The 20,270-nt window shown below is 35.6% G+C and overlaps 4 protein-coding genes across 7 annotated transcripts in view; 2 read left to right on the top strand and 2 right to left on the bottom strand.

Moving 5' to 3' along the window:
* LOC128855569 (uncharacterized) overlaps positions 1-4,391 on the top strand; it is a 30,002-nt gene extending 25,611 nt beyond the window's left edge. The window contains exon 2 of the mRNA XM_054090575.1: positions 3,291-4,391. Within this exon, the coding sequence (XP_053946550.1) occupies positions 3,291-3,437 (147 nt within the window). The 3' untranslated portion in view covers positions 3,438-4,391. The remainder of the gene's footprint in view (positions 1-3,290) is intronic.
* Positions 4,062-7,418, bottom strand: LOC128855568 (E3 ubiquitin-protein ligase TM129). 2 transcript variants are annotated; one of them, XR_008453749.1, is made up of 4 exons: positions 6,777-7,418; positions 6,562-6,691; positions 5,111-5,736; positions 4,062-4,372 (listed from the first exon to the last, which is right to left on the bottom strand). XR_008453749.1 is itself a non-coding variant. In XM_054090574.1 (3 exons), the coding sequence occupies exons 1-3, from the start codon at positions 7,277-7,279 to the stop codon at positions 5,176-5,178; spliced, it is 1,194 nt and encodes a 397-aa protein (XP_053946549.1). In that variant the 5' UTR covers positions 7,280-7,418; the 3' UTR covers positions 4,438-5,175. The 2 variants fall into 2 exon arrangements, 1 of the variants encoding a protein (XP_053946549.1); XM_054090574.1 differs by lacking the exon at positions 4,062-4,372 and having other exon boundaries at positions 4,438-5,736.
* A 2,255-nt stretch (positions 7,419-9,673) lies between these two features.
* Positions 9,674-13,189, bottom strand: LOC128855567 (protein Tube). The gene is made up of 2 exons (XM_054090573.1): positions 12,536-13,189; positions 9,674-11,522 (listed from the first exon to the last, which is right to left on the bottom strand). Exons 1-2 carry the CDS (start codon positions 12,945-12,947, stop codon positions 10,435-10,437), a joined length of 1,500 nt encoding a protein of 499 aa, XP_053946548.1. The 5' UTR covers positions 12,948-13,189; the 3' UTR covers positions 9,674-10,434.
* A 2,956-nt stretch (positions 13,190-16,145) lies between these two features.
* Positions 16,146-19,163, top strand: LOC128855566 (uncharacterized). 3 transcript variants are annotated; one of them, XM_054090572.1, is made up of 4 exons: positions 16,146-16,246; positions 16,350-16,899; positions 16,981-17,353; positions 17,436-19,163. In XM_054090572.1, exons 2-3 carry the CDS (start codon positions 16,467-16,469, stop codon positions 17,241-17,243), a joined length of 696 nt encoding a protein of 231 aa, XP_053946547.1. In that variant the 5' UTR covers positions 16,146-16,246; positions 16,350-16,466; the 3' UTR covers positions 17,244-17,353; positions 17,436-19,163. The 3 variants fall into 3 exon arrangements, with proteins under 3 accessions (XP_053946547.1, XP_053946545.1, XP_053946546.1); XM_054090571.1 differs by having other exon boundaries at positions 16,158-16,899; positions 16,981-17,158; positions 17,277-17,353; XM_054090570.1 differs by having other exon boundaries at positions 16,156-16,899.
* Positions 19,164-20,270: the final 1,107 nt, after the last annotated feature.

The following is a 20,270-nucleotide window of genomic DNA, read 5'->3' as shown; positions in this document are numbered from 1 at the left end:
GCTTTTTGAAACCCAATACTCCAGTCAAAATATTGCTTACACTACCCAATGAGATACCAATCATTTCTACTAAATCTCCTACAGTCACTCGACAATTTTCCAATACGATATCCTTTATTCTTTTTCCAATTTCCGGTGTTGCTCTTGGTCAACCTTGACGTGACTTGTCTTCAAGGCTTTTACGACCACATTCAAATTCAGCAAGCACTCTTATACTGTACTAATTGATGTCGAGAAGTCCTTATACACTTTCAACATTCGCTTTTAAATCTTCCAAAAATAAAAATTCAATCACTCCCCGTTACTTAATATTTTCCATTCACTAGAATTTTAGGTGTTGCTCAAACTCCAATTCAGCGATAGATTCTAGCCTAGATTCAAATCTGGTTTTCGAGAGAGCTGGAGTAGCATAGAAGATGCTATCGTGGAAACATTGGTAAACAAATTTTTTTCTAATAGTGGTTGCCCGCCGAAGGTAATGGCAAAACTCCGAGTCTATTTGTGTCATAAAAAAGTTGTTCACAAAACATTAAATGCCAATCGTTGGTGTCATCAAGCTGTTAATCCCCCCATTTAAGGGGTTATATACAGTTAGAAGGCCGAAAAATAGCGAATATTCCAGAATTTTTTTTGAGAAAACTTTTCAATTTATTGATCTAAAAATTTGTACACAAATTATGTTGTCTTTTAACTGTATTTTAAGACTTAGTATTAGTAAAAATATTTATTTGGAAAGGAGTTACCGCTGATGTCCGGGAGCTCCTCTCAAAAAAGAGGTTATGCGATGACCACTATATCTCTGAACTGGGTCCTCTGAAATTAAAAAACCAAACAGATTTCGTTAAAATAATGTTAAATCTAGTAATTAAGCGAAGGAATAAGCAAAATAAATTTTTTGACAAAATTTCGGCCTTAAATTGTTTCTAAAAAATAAATATATTTCTCAGTGAGAAAAAATTTTCGATTAATTACTAAAACATATATAATATTTAAGGCACCTTTCTGGTCTAGAGACGTGAAATTTGAAGGCGTTGAAAATTGAAGAAAAACAATCGGTATCAATTGAAAATCATTTTTATTCATTAAATCAATTCTTTATTAACAAAAATGACAATAATAAAAAAATTGCTTCCCCTGACGTAACACATGACACTGGCGTAACTGATTGGGCTGCTTAGGTACGTCTGAAAAAAAAAATTTGGTCGATTATTCATCAGGATATATGTCACTATGGTGTGTAGCAGATTTACAAAAAAAAAACATTGTTTCTAGATATTTTATCTTTTTATTGGAAAAACAAAAAAAAGGAGTTTTTTCACGTTCTCGTTCTTAAAAAAAAATAGAAAAACTCATTATAAAATTATAATTCTGCTACCCGCGAGAGCCACAAGTCTACTCAATAACATATTAAAAATTCAAATCAATCGGTTCCGTACTTTTTGAGAAATTACCAAAGCCAACTCGGAAAAAAATAGCTTCGAGAAAAACACGGTTAACGCACTTATACCTGGGTGTCGTACTCCAAACCGGTCTAAACTATCAGGTCAGTCCATAAGTTCGTGCGTTTTTTAAAGGTGGTTTTAAAATTTATAAAAAAAGATGTTTAAAGTATTTAATAATCAATAATAAATTTTCCTTCATTATTTACAATGTCTTCCCAACGTTTAGGTAAATTTTTAATTCCCTACTCAAGAAATTTTTTGTCCTTGGAGCCAAAATGCGCTTCGATTCCCCTTTTTATAGCTTCTTTTGAGGAGTAGTTCTTGTTACTCATATGGGATTGAAGTCCACGAAAAAGGTGGTAATCACAAGGTGCAATATCCGGAGAGTTTGGGGGATGCGGCATTAGCTCTCATCGGAGCTCGTTCAGCTTGCCTAATGTTTGCCTTGCGGTATGAGGTCTTGCGTTGTCGTGGTGAAACGCAACTTTGCGTCTATTCACTAAAGACGGTCGATTTTTGTTAAGTGCCTCCTCATTCAGGTTTGATAGCTGATGGGAATAATAATCAGCAGTTATCGTCTGGTTTGGTTCGAGAAGTTCATAATAAACAATACCCACCAAATAGACAGGAGAATCTTCTTGGGGTGAAGGCCATCTGTAGGGGTCGGTTCTGGTGTTTCATCTTTATCTAACCAGATGTTTGCGAACAGGATTATTGTAAAGGACTCATTTTTCATCACCAGTAACGATACGTTTCAAAAAACGTTCATTTTCAAGCCGTTGCAGCAGCTGAGAACACACATTCACACTCTGCTGAAGGTTGGCGACGGAAGGTCTATGCGGAACTCATTTCCCCAGCTTTGAAACCTTTCCCAACTGAACCAGGTGCCTGTGAAGTGTTCCATACGATGAATTTAACCTCTGAGCTATCTTATCATCTGTCAAATTTGCCGCAGCTTCCACTAGTTCGAGCAAGGCGTCGGAGTTAAAGACTTCAGGACGACCAGCGCGCGGGGCATCCTCCACGTCGCAGTTACCACTTCGGAATTTTGAAAACCACTTTTGCGCAGTGCTTACACTCGCGGTATCCTCTCCGTGAACAGTGTTTATTTCTGCAACAGCAGTTGTGGCATTTTTACCACTTTTATAAAAAAATGCAAAATGTCTCTTATTTTTTAACAACACGTGCTTCTATCCGTGATTAAAATCACTTCTGGAATGCACAATATATCAAAGCAAATATAAATATATTCTGTTATATTCCACGAATAATTTTTTGTATGCAAAAATCGTACAAAAGTGAAATTATGGGTAAAATACGCACGAACTTATGGACTGACCTGATACAACGAATTTCAATATAAAAATTTGCAAGTATATTTTTGAAAGTATAAACTATCATAACATGAAAACAAAAATCGATTTTTTCGAAATGCTAGACTAGAAGCCTTAAGAAGCTCGTATTAAATTTTGAGACTAATCGGAGACGTCTTTTCAAATTTGCGTGTAACTTTAAAAATATTCACCGGAACGATATTAAATTTTCTGTGCGTATTCTAAAATATATGTACATTAAGAAAAAAAATAAAAAAGGAGATTTTTCGAAAATTCTAACTGTTTATACCTCCTTAAGACTCATACCATAAATTGGCGGAGAAACATGGGGTACTTTAACCCCGAAGCCTTTAAAACATCTCTTCCTCATTCATTTACCTACCATTACTTTCTTCCCTCATGCGTCTTCAATTTTCTACTAATCTTCGGACATGAATATAAATATTTAGTAAAAATAATTATAGTATCCAATATACTGCAAAACATTAAGATGTTTTTCGTTTTCTAATTCCAGAACAATTACCGCCAACCCTCAGCCATGTCAAGCAAACTATTTTCGTCGCAGTCCAATCCATCAGCCTCCGCTAATTCAAATGCAAGAAATGCGATGATGCGTGAGAAGACAGAGAGTTACAAAAGTTACTATGAAACGAATTTATAGATGCCACTCGCAAATAGCACGAAAAACTATATATTTTTATGTATAATATAAATTTTTTAAATTAAACTTTATTGTGAAAGACATGTGTAAACACTACTTTTATAACGTATTTAGCTTTTAACAACATATTCTTATATTTTAGCATGGAGAAAATAACTTTATTTTTTTTTTTTGAATAATTTGGTTTGCTAAATTAAGTGCTTTGTAGTTAATGCTATAAAAAGTAAATAAGATTCTAAGAAATGTCGAACACGACGCTTTTACCTATAGTTAAATTAAGCAACCATAAAAACAACACTATATGACATTTTGCTGTTCGTTAGATTTTCAAGTCTTGATTGTGTGCTAGCATTTTAAATGGAAAGCTGTCGTTGTAAAAATAATTTATAACTTTCAACAGCATCGCTCACCAACGAAAATATGCGAATCGACTAATCGTACGCATGTTACAGTAGTGTGTGTTTAATTGCCGCAAATTTTCTTCTATTTTTGTATAAAAAAACATACATATATACATTTATATAACAAGAAAGGCATTAGCCCAAACACTTGCCCAAGACTTTTTGGAATAGCATACGATTTAGTACTAAGCGCAGATATTCAATTTACTTAAATATACAAATGTATGCACTAATAACACATTTAATCATGTTTTCCTTTTAAAGTTTTTATAATGTATAATTTTTGTATCGTAAAGTATTAAAACGTGATAGTTACAAACTTATTAGACAGTAAGTGATTTGTTTTTAGAAAAATATTAAATTTATGAATGCCTATGTTTATGTAAAGATACAAATTGAAGAATTTTCAATTTAAAAAAAATTGAAGGAAATTATAAACTATTACATGCCAAATAAAAATTTCAACTTGATTAAAGAGAATTAATAAAATATTCGTGCTTAATCGTTGTTGTCCTATACACTGACAGAATTAAGGCCGGCGGGCCAATTAAAAGGTCAAAAAAATCGATTTTTTTTTTCTGAAATCAATAGCTTAGATATTCAAGAACATGAGACACAAATTTTCAGAGTTAAATTCCAAGTATTTGCAGAGCTACAGAGCCGAGCGTAGTGCGGCGTCGAGCAACCGTGCGCTTATTGTTGTACTTTGAAGCGCGTTTTCTCGGCTTTTCATTTTCACGATTTTACCTAATTTATGTACACGATTGCAAAAAAACTAAACGAGCTATCTATTTCATTCAAAATGCGTTATCTTCAGTATTGTTTTCTCTTCTATGTGAACTAAAAAAACATCCAAAAACTTTTTTTACGCGACTTTTTTACCCAGTTGAAGAGTTTTTTTTTTCCTTGAAACCCCCCTTTTTTTCTACCTTCCCCAAAAATTCGAATTTTACGTGTTTCTCCCAATTTTCTTAGTTCACATCGAAGATAATTACATCAAAATTAATAATCTTTTTTTTTTGTTTTCAGATGAAAATTGCAAGTTGTATCTTGTACAGAAGTTGGATACTTCAGTGGCAAGGCGCTCTGGGAATCTATTGATAACTCGGCTTACAATATATTGTTGGAGATTGTACAAATTTTTTTTTTTAGTTCAAATATATATTAAACTATCCCCAAAACTTCATTTGGCTAATTGTTTTTTTTCTCATCCTACAACGCTTCGCGAAAACTACTGAATTTAGGACATCTAATTGGCCCGCCGGCCTTAAGAATTCCTTATTAGCTTTAATAGAAATGTTCAAAACATTCATTTAGATTCTTTCTAATTGTAGCTATCACGCTCTATCACCCGCTTCACCTGCATCACGCTTTTCGATGTAACTAACGTCGAGTAGACAAAATTTGGCACGACACATTGGGCATGTACATTTTTGTTCCAGCCACACTTCGCGATCATACTCGTTCTGACGCGCAGCAAACCAACGCGCCAAACACTCCACACACCACATCGGTCGGCAGTAGCAGTTTGAACAGGTGTTTTCCGCTGTGATCGGTCGTCCATCGCGATCCACATCTTCGCATTGCTTGTGTATTTTTATATTTGGCTCGGCAATCAAGCAGGCGAAGCATTTTTCGGCTATGCGGTCTGCTTGGTAAATTGGATTTTGTGCAACTTGCTCCTTGAAAACATCTATAAAGCGATCGATTACATTACGATGAAATTGTATATTTGATGGTATGAGAATAGGCCGACTAATACGCTCTTCTAGGTTGCGAAATTCTAAGGCATTAATGCGTATGTGGAAGTCAGCAACTCCTTGACGATTCGGTTTCACCATTATGCTCACCATTTGCAGCGTATCATTAGTGTCCTGAGAAACGTTGTAAGTCTCAGTCTATTGAAACAAAAATTATTAGTAAATACAGTTGTAAGCGCTAACATGAACTGATGGGGTGGAATGGCGTAAGTGAATTTATGTTTCATTTATGTTAACCTATAATTTAAGGTATCTGGAGTTTAAATCTATCACCGTGTGACAGAAAACATGCACCATGCAACCGCATGGTGGCCAAGGAAGAATTAAATAAAATAAATAATTGGCCCGTACACTTCTGTTAGGTGTTTGGCCGCGCTCCTCCCCTTATTTGTGGCATGCGACTCAATGTTGTTGTGCAAATGGAGGGACCTACAGTTTTAAGTCGACTGCTATGATGGTTTTTTACGTACCCAAGACAGCCGGCTTTACGTTACCGGAACGACCCGGCCAAGGACTAAGCGCAGCAGCATCCCCCCGTCATGTATTGGGAATGTTTATGCTGCTACAACAACAACATGGTTTTTTATGAGGAGCTTTTTCATGGCAGAAATGCTTTAATAGTCTACGTTAGGCATATCAATTTTCCTTTTACTATTATATTCGAGGTGGCCACGACGGTTGTTCGATTCCATTGTACCAACTTGACAAACGGAACCACGAATTTTGAACTAGCTTGACCGTTTTACATAAGCTTTTTCTATCTTTAAAGACGGCTCTTGTGCAGATTATCTGGTGTCTATTAGGTGATGCATATTTGAATATCAACTTTCCCAATAACAAAAGTAGCACATGTTCGAATGCTTGTTGAGGCATAACTTGTACCGCTTATTTGTTGTTTGTTTTTTGCCCATTTTCCAATGTAAATCTTCTATGCGTAGCATGAAACTTTGAATATCGACTTACCTTGGCTACACTAAGTGAGGTATCACTTTGGTGCGCAAAATGCACATTGTATAGCGAGGTTTTAATTATCCAGTTTTCTGTTGCAATTACAGTCGATATAGAATTAAGTTTCTTTTTGTAAACGTCGATTCTATTAAAAAAAAAAAAAAGTTTTTATTAATTTTTTATTTTTATTTGAGGTTCAATAAAATTAGTTGATATTTCATTTTACATACCGGCGAAATTCCGTACTTATGTCTTTTGCCACTGATTGAAAACTGTCGGGCACATTGGAGAATTTCAACAGTGTCTGGCTAATGGGATGCCGGCGCCAATTTTGTTGCTGCCAATTAAACACTAAGGCTGGCACTGCCATCACCGCTATCAAACTAAAACGTTGTGCAATCTTCCAGGTGAGCGTCTTAAATGCTACAGCCTCTTGAGGCATAGGAAAGTCAGGATCTAAATCTGCATCCTCTGGTGGTTCACGCTCCGCAAATACCGAAAACTTCAACTTATGTATAAGAAAATAAAAGGCAGGCAAGCAGCTGTGCACAAATAAATTCAGCGATGTTCGTCGTTGATGATAGCGTATAAAATTAATATTCTCATCACCTAACAATTTATTGAATATCTGTTCGATGGTTAGGCCAAGTCGCTGAAACTCTTCGGGTGGGTAGATAATGCACATACATAATAGGAGGTAGAACAAATTGAAGAGCAGTTCAGACTCGTCCATTTGGTGAAAAATTGTGAAAAACTTAAAGGAATTGCCACAAAATACTTTTTAATTCTCCTAATAAAACTTGTTTGCAAATTTGATTTAGTTATCGCTTTCTGTATATTTCTATTATTTTCGCCTGATGTGTCAATTCTGTCATACTTCTTTGTTCTTCTCCTTATCTATGTCACATGGTTGTATTTTTGTGACAAAGTAGTAGCGCATTTACGTCCCGGAGGGATCGAATTACAAAATTTAAGGCGTATGTTTTATGCTGTCATAATAATAAACCAGTAATCGCAGTTTCTTTGAGAAACCTGTAGCAGATTACACTTCTACGTCTAATACCTTTTTCTAGATTCACCGATTCAGCCTGGCTATATGAACACGGTCCATACTAAATTTTAACTGTGAATTACTTAATTTTGAAATAATTCAGGCTAAATTAGTTTGCGAATTACGAAAGTTTTTAAAATAAGCAGTCAAATCAAATAGAAGGAGTAAGCCAAAATAGTATCAAGTTTAACCATGAACCTGAAGTCTATTTACGATGCCTTTACCAAAGGATACTCAAATCTTTGGTTCTGCAACTCCCGCACCATAAAGTAAAACTTTGTTTAACTCTCTTTCTCTATGACCGATATTCACAACAAATAATAATAAAAGGCACCAAGAACAAGAACAAGATGGAGAGCGGCCAAAGTGAATTACGAATGCGCCGTTGCAACAAGGTAGTTCGTGAACTATAGCGACACGCTCATGCATTTGCTGTCCAGCAGCTTATTTGGGTGCGTGTCGGGTAAATGACGGTTGCCCGAGAAAAAATCTAAAATTTTTGATTTTCATCATGCAAAAGCCGACAACAAGTTTGTGTGACACGTAACAAGTACGTGTGTCACCCGACACGCACACATATAAGCTTCTGGGCAGCAAATGCATGAGCGTGTGGCCGTAGCTTAGGCTATGTTCAGAAACGCATTATAATGCGCAGTACTTGCAGCGCTGGCAGCACTGTCAATGTGACAATTCATGCAACTGATATATTTGTTGAAAAATTGCAAATAGATTTGTTGCATTTATGAACGCGCTGTGCAGTAAAATGGAATTCTTACTAAGTTTGGTCATGTTTCTACCTATTTTTAAATCTTTATTTACCTTTTTTTACTTCATCTACGACCTTAGCCCAGAGCATGCTCTTTTTCCTCCTTCCCGACGTGAACTCGTTCTCCATGCTCAGTCGGACTCTGAGCAGTAATTTTATCTCCGATGTACTAAAGTAATCACTAAAACCAAGAAAAGTATAATAAAATAAAGTTTAAATATCGTATTTTTCATCAATTTTTGTATTAAAAGCTAAAATAAATAATTAAATACCCGCTTTTCATCAGACATTGTACCAGCGTATTTATTGGCAGTGTGAAAATTTTTGCTGCAAATAATGCACGACTTTTGATACAAAAATGACGTTTAAGAACGCGTTGCATTTGCAGTCCTGCCATATTTGCATTCCTGCCATATTTGCATTTTTGAACGCACTGCTCACTCTGAAATGGTATGTTGCGCATTATAATGCATTGTTGAACATACCCTTATGTTGCATCGGAACATAGCATTAGTAATTAGTAATCGTTAGTAACAACAACGATCTTTTTGTCATTAAGGGGTTTTACGCAGTTATGACTTTCAAAAAAATCGATTTTTTTATTGCATTTTTGTAATGTACATATATTCAAAAGTATACGCACGAAATTTGAAGTAGAGCTAAGCAATACTTTCGGAGTTATACCTAAATATGTAGAGATGCCTCGGCACGTTTTAGGGTAGGCATTGAAACTTTAAACGTGTTTTTTTCAAAACGGCATTTTTCAAGTCAATCTTTAAAGATTCATTTTCTAGTAATTAATCGTTCCTTTTATAAATCTGATACTTATTTTCCATTTTATAATCAATTTACGGCCAAATTTTAACGTAAAAATCGAAATCATTTCTTTTAAAAGCTGCCATTTTGTGAAAATCCACTATTTTGATTAGCCGAACGATTAATTACTACATAATCTAATATATTAACAAAATTTGTTTGGTTTTTTGATTTCAGATAATCCAATCCTGAGTTACGATGTACACCGTAAATCGAGGTTCCAGAAATCGCCTGCAGCGCGCTCTATTATCAACATTTTCATAAATATAAAATTTTGTTACGTTCTTGAAGGATGCTTTTATAACCGCCAAAAATTTTCAAATTAAAATATTCTGAAGTTTCTTCAGGATAAATCCTTGACAACTCGTCTTTTATTTGCTTCATAACTGCGTATAACCCCTTAATAGAACAACTATCACCAAAAACTCGGCCACACATATAGACTTTTTGCTATTTTTTATATTGCTCACTATGAAAAATGATTGAACTCTCCATTCCGTCAAACGTTAAATTCGTTATATTTGAAAACCCCTATTTTAAATCAACTGATAACACTATCATAATCTACAGCGTTTATTTATGTATATTAAATACGGTAAATTTTACATTTTATAATCAACAAAAAGTTTAACTCAATCTCACGAATCCTGTTTCATATTCCAAAACATGCAATCCGTTTTAAATTTAATTGAACAAAATTGCATTTAACTTACAAACTTTTTAATTACTAATTAAATGTTTTTGAATTGTAATTAGTTTTCAAACTTTACAAGGATTAAAATTATACACGGACGAATGTGTTTCGTTGATATTTACTAAGTGTTTTAAAAACAAACCGTAAAAAAAGAACGTAGAAATACTTTGTATTCTTATTAGATACGAAAAAGCAAATTATGGATTATATTTCTTTAAAAATAGTCGCTATATTTTACAATTTACATGTCTTATGAATTTAAACTCTGGTTACTTAAATTTTATAAACTCTCACATTATAGCTTTTAAATATGATTTAAGCTTGTCTTAAAATGTATTTATTGCATTTGACTTATCAAATGCTATGTAACAAGTAATTTTATATTTTTAATGCAATGCGTTAATGCTAATGCAAACATTTCTGCCAATAGATACCAACGCATGTAACGCTTCACAAATATTTTGGAATGCAATGTCATAATATTGACTAGCAGCACAGTCGCATTTCAAGCGTTATTTTAATTTCTTTAATAACATGAGTGTTACAATCATGAATACCACTCTACTTTCTTTGCGCAGTGGGGTCGGTTGTAGAAGTAGAACTCGAATCATTCAAACTCAGTTCAAAACTATTATCGCCACTTGTACATGTCACAGTCGTCAAACTGGAGTCATTGCTTGGGCTCTGGTGACCAAAAACACTTAAGCATGGCAGGCTTTGATCCCCTGAGTTCCCATCTGTCAATTCAGCATCAACATTGCCACCATCTAACATATTTACACCGTTAAAGCAATTTTCGTCATCATCGTCGAAACTATCATTGCTTAAACTACTACATTGGCTTTCATCACTTAAAGGGTTTGGCAATTGTGATGTATTTTGCCGTGGTACCTGATTTGAAGTACAACTGTTTCCTTTATCAATATTCAAAGGTTCACCGCTATTAGTATCTAAATTGAGTTCAGTTATCAGTGGTAAACTTCCACCTGAGGCGCATGCCAACGATGACATCGGCGCAACATTTGATGTTGAAGCAACGACTGGTGTACTTAGAGCCGGAACACCGGATAAATTTTCAGTACTAGGATCTAGAAGTGTAAGCATAGGGACGTTATGTGGTTCCTCTGACTTAATCGTTGAGTGATGGCTGCTATTAACTTCCAGTAATTCACTTAATTCCGGTATATTGTGTGTCATTATGTTACTGTTAACGGCAGCAGAATTGCAATCGTGTTGCGCTTTTGATATTTGTAGGTTTTCACAGCTATGATTCTTTAAATTACCATCATTAGTCTCTGCTGTAGCAACAACGTTGTTAGTTTCTGCTCGTAGAACTTGTTGCTGATTTTGTAAGTGCAATTTTTGTTGATGGGTTTGCAAATTTTGTTGCCGCGCCATTCGTTGTGCTCGAGGTGGCGGTTTTGGAGCCCCACCATTCATGTCTTTATTGAAAAAAGGAAATTTCGTGTAATAATCTCGATTGTGATCTGTCACACTATTCACGCAGTTAGCATTGTCATTGAGTGTTTCTGTGCCTGGATAGCCTGCGGAGTCATTCACGAAATCCGCCACACTCCCCAAACATTCTGTTGGTATTGATATGTCTACCTTAGCTCCAGGTCCTTCTAACGGACGCTCGGGCGGTGCTTCTGTTGATTGGAAAAGAATTAAGACTTGTATCATAATATTATAGGTACATATATCAACGGAAAACAAATTGAGGTATTTTTCGTTTTTTAGATTACGAATACGAATACATATGTACATATTTAACAAATCAAAGGTACTTTCAAGGTAGTACCTAGGTACTTCAGAAGAATATCGTAAATGTCATATTGTCTGATGTTGCAAAGGTTTTAACGGTCAAATAAATGGTTTAAAGATTATAATATGACTTTTACGGTGCCTTGCGAGCCTCAAAACTCCGACACTTACGCCACTCTTGTGAATACCCAAAATGTTCTGTGTTAATCTATGCGCAACAGTAGTTGACAAGGGAGAGACTCCATATTTGATAACGCAACATTGCTTACCTCTGAGAATTGTTCTTAAATATTGTTTCTTATTTATAACTCGAAGGCCCTAGCGGCCAGTATGCTATTATGGTCAGGGTTACATAGTATTTCCCCCCAAACAAATAATAAAGATCGTTATTTTGAGCTTAAAGTGTAAAAATCAAGATGTCTGAATAGTTGATACAACCAAAATATTGGGTGGAACTCATTTCAGTGAACAAGAAAAATGAAACTACATATTTTAAAAGAAGAAAGATGTGGTAAGAGAGAAAAAATACGTAAAATAAATTACGGTCACGACTAACCATAAATTGTTGAATTTATCTTTAACATAAATGTTAGAATCTTTGCTCACTGATAAGAGGTAATATCAATGTGGCAAAAACTGGCATTCCAATAACACTCCTGAAAAAATGATGCGAAATATTTTATGCCGTAACAACAGCTGCAACATGACATATGAATATTTCTATTACATTTTCTGTTTTTAGAAATCCCTCTGTAGTTATGAGGGGATTTTTAGTTTCTATGTGCATGCTATTATCGATTCATATCTATCGTCGTCCACTTATTACTAATTTGGTTTCATAAATCTTGTATGATAGCATTGTGTATGATATTCATAACAACTTACTATTATTACTTACCGTTAAGAAAATGTTCCGCTACAAAATCTGCTGCATTCCACAGGTCAGCCTTTATCAGCAAGTGTAGCAGTAGCCCAACTGTTGGGCGCTCATGTTTACGTCCGCTTGTGCTCCATTCTTGAATTAATATCTCAGCAAAATAACAGCCACTCGTTTGTCTTGTTGCTTCTTCTATTAAACGTATTTGTTCTGGCTTATATTTTAGTTCCGCCACGCCTAAACCTTTGATTTCACCGTTCCATTTATGACTGCCTCGCGCTGCGGCATCGCCCACGTTGACTGTATCTTGGGCTGACCAATTTTTAGGTATAGTTTCCATTAACTTCCGCCCACCATCGAACCCCAGTGTCTCCGCTAGCCGGTTTACATCGTTGGATTGCAGTCGGCGCAATTCTGTATCACGGGTGTACATTTTATGTTTTCACTGCACGCTCCCCTTGTCGGAGTGGGAGTGAAACCTTTTAGTGTGGGAGGTTCACAATTTTGTTGTCCTCGATGTAATCCTGTATACTTCATACCATGGAATTTCCAAAGTATTCAACAAGTTCCAGTGACTGCTGTTGCTGTGGATTATTGGCCGTCCAGCGGTTGTTGTAATATTCGATCTTTACGTGTTCTTCTATCCCTCTTAGTATTCGTTGTTTCCTTCTTTTTCTTTACACTTTCTAAAGATATTCGCACCAATGTTGCCAACACCCCTAATTCGCTTTGAAGGTAAAACTTATATGAATTTTTTAGTTGGTCAATTCTTATTTTCATATGTAATGTACAAGAGGGGATTTCACACCGAATTCGTTAAAGTTGTGTTCGTTTTTCGGTAGCTCGGTAAATTTTCTAAGTGAAAATTACTCCTGGAAATCTAAAGAATTTTCACAGAGAATAATTGTGTATGGTTGCTGTTTTATTTAATATGGAAAAACATGTTCTTATAGGCCTGTTTTTGAATATTCACCACAATTGTATTATTTTAAAACAAATTTACAAACTGTTACCAATTTAAAAAGTCTCACAATAATTCCTATGAGTTCGATCACTAGATGGTTAAACATCGCTTGCTTTATTTTTAGTACTTAATGGCTTTACTATTCGAGTTTACGCTCCCACGCTTAACTGAAGACCTGCACTCGTGGTACAAAAATACAAATGAAAGCACTCTTCTTCCTAGTTTTTGACAGGCACCCTTGGTGTGAGGCTGACTAGCTGTCAAGTGTGTCATGGTTTGCGTGGATAGTCTTTTTGCTTGAGCGTATTGGTGGGGGTGATATGCACATTAGAATTTTTATGGAAACATTAAAAATAATAGAATATCGACAAAAAATAAAAAATAATAAAATTTGACTTAACATTGATAATACAACATTGAAATTTACAATAACAAATATTTTTAATATATTTCTTAGCTATAATAATGCTTTTTATTCAGAAATATCTGCATAGTTTCGTCAACCATGTGGGAATTTTTGACAACCAGGTGAGAGTGTTTTTACTTATGGGTCTGTACAATGCTTTTGCTATTTGCCAACCACTAATGTGTACCTTCCTCGATTACAGCCTCGTATTTATACTTTGGCTGCCAAAAAAAATGCTATATTCTTCCGCTAAAATCCAAAAAGTAGTATCTCTTTGGGTAAATTTTTACAAGCGCATAGTTTTTAATAATTTTTTTAGGTAAAGCATTGAAAAATATTTGTGTTGTACTTGGAAGAATTATCCATTACCTTTATCGGTAAAAATACTCCCAAAATTATGTTCAACTCATTGATTAGTAAAGACAATTTGTTGGTTTTTGAAATATCCGTCCGCATGAAAGATTATTAATCTACCCGTTCACATATGGCGGATTACCATGACAATCAGCTGTCAATACTGTTTTGAAAGGTTTTTCTTCATAAAATTTGCTTTGGTGGAATATTTTGGAGTTTTTGGTTTGTTTAATTGTTATTAATGATATGAAGAAAAGGCAAGGAGGAAATCAATAAACGTAGTTTACTGAGGTTTTACAAAATTATGGCAGCAACACGCATTCGAAATTCGATATTTCATTTTATAATAAGTAATAAGAGGACAAGGCATATTTTTTTTCTGTAATATGAATGCATAGTTAATAATATTTAAAAATAAAAGTATTAGACTTATGTCTACAAAGCTGTTTTCTGTGCCGGCGTCCATATTTTTTGTTTTTTTCTTTATATATTGTATAATTGGCGCGTACACTTCTGTTAGGTGTTTGGCCGAGCTCCTCCTCCTATTTGTGGTGTGCGTCTTGATGTTGTTGCACAAATGGAGGGACCTACAGTTTCAAGCCGACTCCGAACGGCAAATATTTTTATGAGGAGCTTTTTCATGGCACAAATATACTCGGAGGTTTGACATTGCCTACCGAGAGGCGACAGCTATTAGAAAAGTGTTTTTCTTAATTTTGGTGTTTGAGAGACCAACGTTCTCGCTATGAATTCCGAATGGAAAATCTCACTTTATAATTACGAAATGGGACTTAAGCACAAAAAAAAGGTAATCTACACATATGTGAACTAGGGCGGGTCGATTTAGAAATCGCTCATTGCTCTGTGAAAATCGTATTCTAGGGATCAAAATAAGAAACTTTGCCGAAGGAACCATACCTCTAAATCGAATTCTGATGTCCCCCAATTTCAAGATATCACCATTTTTGGCCTTTACATGAAAAAATCAGCTAAATGGTTGTTTTTTCTTTATTTTTATTTACTTAAAATAATATTTATTATTTATTTATAATAATATCTATTTTTTCTCTTAAGAAATTTATTTAGTCAGAACATATGTAAATGAAAAAATTAATTTAAGTGAGTTATAGAAAAGAAACTAAAAAGTTCAAATTGGGGGACATCAGAATTCGTTTTAGAGGTATGGTTCCTTCGGCAAAGTTTCTTATTTTGATCTCTAGAATATGATTTTCACAGAGCAATGGGCGATTTTTTTGCCTCCCCACAAAAGATACTAAAAGTTCGAACCTAATTGGGGGACATCAGAATTCGTTTTAGAGGTATGGTTCCTTCGGCAAAGTTTCTTATTTTGATCCCTAGAATATGATTTTCACAGAGCAATGGGCGATTTTTTCGCTTCCCCACAAATCTACCCGGCCTAATGTGAACATATTATAATATTAAGGAGCAAAAGGCCGTAGATTTATATTCGTATACTTATATATGTTATATGCATATACATGCATTCGTCATGTTTTACCTCTAAACCACAAAAAATGGTAATATCCGATTTGTTTATCTTAGTTGGAGATAATAATATAGCCGTAGTTGCGCATATTGGGCTTTATGGTCTACAATAAAGGTGACTTTCACATCATAACACATAAAAAGTAAATCATATTTTTTATAAATCTTTTATAAAAAAATTAAAATTACTCATTTGAGGTATTACTTATGGAAAAATTAAAAATTGTAAGATATATAAATTTTAAGCTAATTTTAAGCTAGTGATAGATCTACCACAAAAGTTGTATAGCCTGCCCTTCAAACCCGATACAATAATTGGCCAACTAAAAGTTGTTAGTGTGTGGTGGCACTAACTTGTTTCAAGCAACCCTGTGCAACTCTAAATGCAACGATGCAAAAATTTTTCTATATTATTTTCTAATTCGACGCCATTTTCTTTTCATCGGTGGCGTAATTTAGGCGAAATTGTCTGATTATAAAAATAAAAGATAGTTTATAAAAGGTAAAGTAGCAGCGGCAATTTTTTAGTGATCAAAATAATAAACAAGATTCCTGTTTATAAAATTTTCCTTCGCCATATTACCGAAATGGACGATATTAAGCAGTTGTTGCAGCACAATGGTCTCCAGTATGTGTTGTCGGAGTCGAGCTCCGCCAGTGAGAGCGAAGAAAGCACAATTTCAGCTTTTAAAATCGGCCAAAAGGTTGACCAGCAAGGTCGTATGCCAACCAGACGGCCCAACCCGAATGTGCACAACAGAAACGCTTTGTTAGCACGGGAAAATCGTCGCAAGAAAAAGGCACATTTAGAGGCAATGGAGAAGGAGTTGGAGGAAGTGCGGGCGGCAAACAAGCATCTTAAGAAGGCTTTGAAGCAGCAAATGAAAGCAGTTGAACAACTCCAGCGGGAGAAAAGGTATTTTCAGAGCGTTATAACAAATCACAAAGAAATAGAGAATCTTATTAAAGCTCTGAATGTTCGAATGCATATGCAGCAGTCGTCGAATGCGAATTCACCGATGTTGAGTTCACCTGGGTATGGAGACAGTTCTCCATCATCAAACATTTCGCAGCATGTAGCCAACATGGACAAGGGTTTACAAAATGACGACTTCGTTCGAAATCCTATTTATACATCGGATACTTCAAATAATGGTAGCGTAGGAATTACAGAGGGGTTTTATCATCCTGATGATTCAATGCAATTGTGTAACATTTTTGAAAATTTTTCCTCAGATCTCGTTACTTCATCTATTTGTAATGATACATGGTCCGATCTCCTCGATGAAGATTTTCAAACGGCAGACCTGACACAATTAACAACGGTTGCAAATGAACACAGTTACGCAGAATTAGGACAAATGATTTCGTCAAATAGTACAGGAGAAGATGCGGGCATTTGTTTACATATAAGGCAAGGGGAAATTTCTCTGGAATTCTGCCCAAGTTGCAGTTGGAATGCAAATAACAATTCCACTGCAGACATTTTGCAGAATTAATTTTTGTTATTAAAACTTTGTTTTTACTTTTAGCGATACGTAGTGTTTATAATGAATATTTGAATCTTTAATTAAATGTAAGAAGGATTTGGAGTGCATAAAATAATAAGGTGGGTTGATTATCCTCAAGTCTTGTAGACAACTGAGTTTACTTTTGGATTATGCATTTATTTTTATGTTGGATTTTTTCAGCTCTTGACTGGCACAAGACTTATCAGCTCCCAAGCTTATGGAACTTGGTAAAATTATAAACGTTTTGTATTGTAGTCACTATTTTTTCAACGAGTTCTAGTCGGAAGAATTATAGCTGTATATTTTGTAGGAAACTGAATTGAGAGCACCTAAACTTGAAATATAAACATATAAAAAGAACTTTTGAACAGAATACTACTTATTGAACCTTAGTTTTATACCCTCGCACATTTGTGATCAGGGGTAAATTAATTTGCTTCATATTTGCTTGTATGTAAAAGCCTAAAATAGTCGAGATATAATAGACTTGTACTTAGTCTTGCCATAAATTCTGTGACAAATTTTACGATGGATATGGAAGAATGAATTCGCAGAAAGAAGTGCCGTTAGTTTTGCTTTTCGTATACATTGTCTACTCATAAATTATATTCAGTTTCGTTACAAATTTCGCTTGTTAATAATGGAGTGGGAAGCTAAGGAAAATCGCATTGCAGTGACTGCATTACATACAAGTGAGATTTTTAGATTTAGAATTGCTGAAAAAACTTAATGTTTCGAAAATGTTTGTTTACCGCACAATCAATCGTTTTCCCAAACGTCTGAAGTGACAGACAGAAAAAGGAGTGGTCGTCCTCGCGTGGTTCGAACTAGTGCAGCCATAAAACCGTTCGATAAAGAATTTGCAGAAATCCCCTTAGAAAGCAGAGAATCATGTCCAGGGAATTGAATGTTTCGACCAGATCAATTGATAATAATTTGACAACGCGCTTGAAGAAAATTAGACTCGACAGATGAAAGCAACATCTTCGGTGGCACGCGGTCAACAGCCATGAAAATATTTTCACAGATGAGAAAATTTTCACAGTTGAAGAGTTTTTAATAAGTAAAATGACAAAATCTATGCTAAAACTTATAAAGACGCAAAAAATATTGTTTCAAGGGTTCAGTGTGACCACCATTCAGCCTCGGTAATGGTTTGTTGGGGAGAGTCTTGTAAAAGCGCTACATCTTTTCATTTCTGCAAACAGTGGCGGTGGCAAAAGTGTACCAGGAGGTTGTCTTAAAAGACGTGGTGAAGCAGTTGAGCAATACTCTCTTCAATGGAGAGCTTTGGATCTTCCAACAAGATTCAGCGCCAGTCCATAAGCCAAAAACTACCCAGCAGTGGATAAAAAAAATTATTCCTGGTTTCATAGCCGCAGAAGATTGGCCGTCTGAATCCTTTGGACTACAGTTTGTAGTCAGAATTGGAGAACAATATTTACATGATTAAATAAAACTAACTTTATTAAAAAAGTATTATAATTTATATGTATAACGGAGTTAGCTTGTAACAGAACTTATGGCAGGACTAGGTATATACCACAATACATACTCAAAATGATGAAATAATTGTTTTTGCTGTTGTAGCAGCATAAACATTCCCCACACATATACTTGGAGTGTTGCTTGAAGTAACAGTTCTTGGTCGGATATAAATCCGGGTCGTTCCGGTTACGTAGAATCCACTTTCGTGGGAACGAGAAACGAAAAATTTGGATAATGGGCGGTGCTATAGGCATTGAAAGGCCATCAATAAATAAATACAATGGGTAAATTCGAGTACATATATTGATAACGATTTAATAAAGCATGCCCAAACTGAGTATTCCCGATTCCTTTCGTCACATATATGTAGTTCCGACATAAATATTATTGAGATGGGATACTCGTAAGCATGCCCAAACTGAGTATTCCCGATTCCTTTCGTCACATATATGTGAATTTGAATTTGAAAAGGTCGAGCCAAGAAGCACCAGGAGATTTGGTGGCTCCTAAAACACTCAGGCTAAAAAAGCCCATTGTATTTAAAGCTCTGGAAAGGGGGTAGATAGTCAAGGAGGGAGGGAGAAAAGTATCATAGAAAGAGATAGGAAAGAATAGAGACAGAGATAGAGATAGTTAGTCCTGTGAGAATTTTCCAGATTCTTTGACAAATTTGTAAATATCCTCCAGTTTTAGAGAACGAATAATACTCATTCTCATGACATCGGAACCCAATACTCGTAGTCGCGCTCTAGCAAAGGCAGGACACTCACAGAGAAAGTGCTCAGTGCTATCCGCCTCCTCCAAGCACGACAGGCATACCGGGTCCTCGATGATTCCAATGGTGGCCATATGCTGACCCCATGGGTTGTGTCCTGTAATGATGCCGACCATCAACCGAATGTCTTTCCTTCTAAGTTTTAGTAGAAAGTTTGACAGTTTTCTGTTCGGACTCGTCACAAAACACTTTGCAGTTCTGCAGCGTTCTAGACCGGACCATCGCTCTTTATGTAGATTGCCTACATAATCGTTGATCCAGTTCTTGATTCCTGCGGGACTGATTCCGATTATTGGCTCTGGCCCCTGTGGAGGCACCGCTGATCCACGGTTGGCCAATTCGTCGGCAATTTCGTTTCCTTGAACACCGGAGTGTCCTGGAACCCATATAAGTACAAGCCTGTTCTGTTTTGCGACAGAATTAAGCTTCTTCTTACATTCTTGAACAATCTTTGAGGTTTGCTTCGCGTTCTCCAGGGCCTTCAATGCAGCCTGACTGTCACTGAAGACTCCAATCTGTTTCCCGCTCCATCTCCTCTCGATTATCCATTCGGCTACTTTTAGGATGGCAAAAACTTCTGTTTGGAAGACAGTTGCCATTCCCCCCATAGCGTAGTGATACTTATTACCATCGTTTAAGTACCATCCGGCTCCAGACCCTATTTCAGTCTTGGACCCATCGGTAAAGAAAATATCCGTCAAACCTCCCTGCATGCCTCCTGGATTGCTCCATTGCTCACGCAATGGAAATCT

This window comes from Anastrepha ludens, chromosome 2 (assembly GCF_028408465.1).
Source record: "Anastrepha ludens isolate Willacy chromosome 2, idAnaLude1.1, whole genome shotgun sequence".
Classification (NCBI taxonomy): domain Eukaryota; kingdom Metazoa; phylum Arthropoda; class Insecta; order Diptera; family Tephritidae; genus Anastrepha; species Anastrepha ludens.
This window is presented reverse-complemented; position numbering and strand designations above follow the sequence as displayed.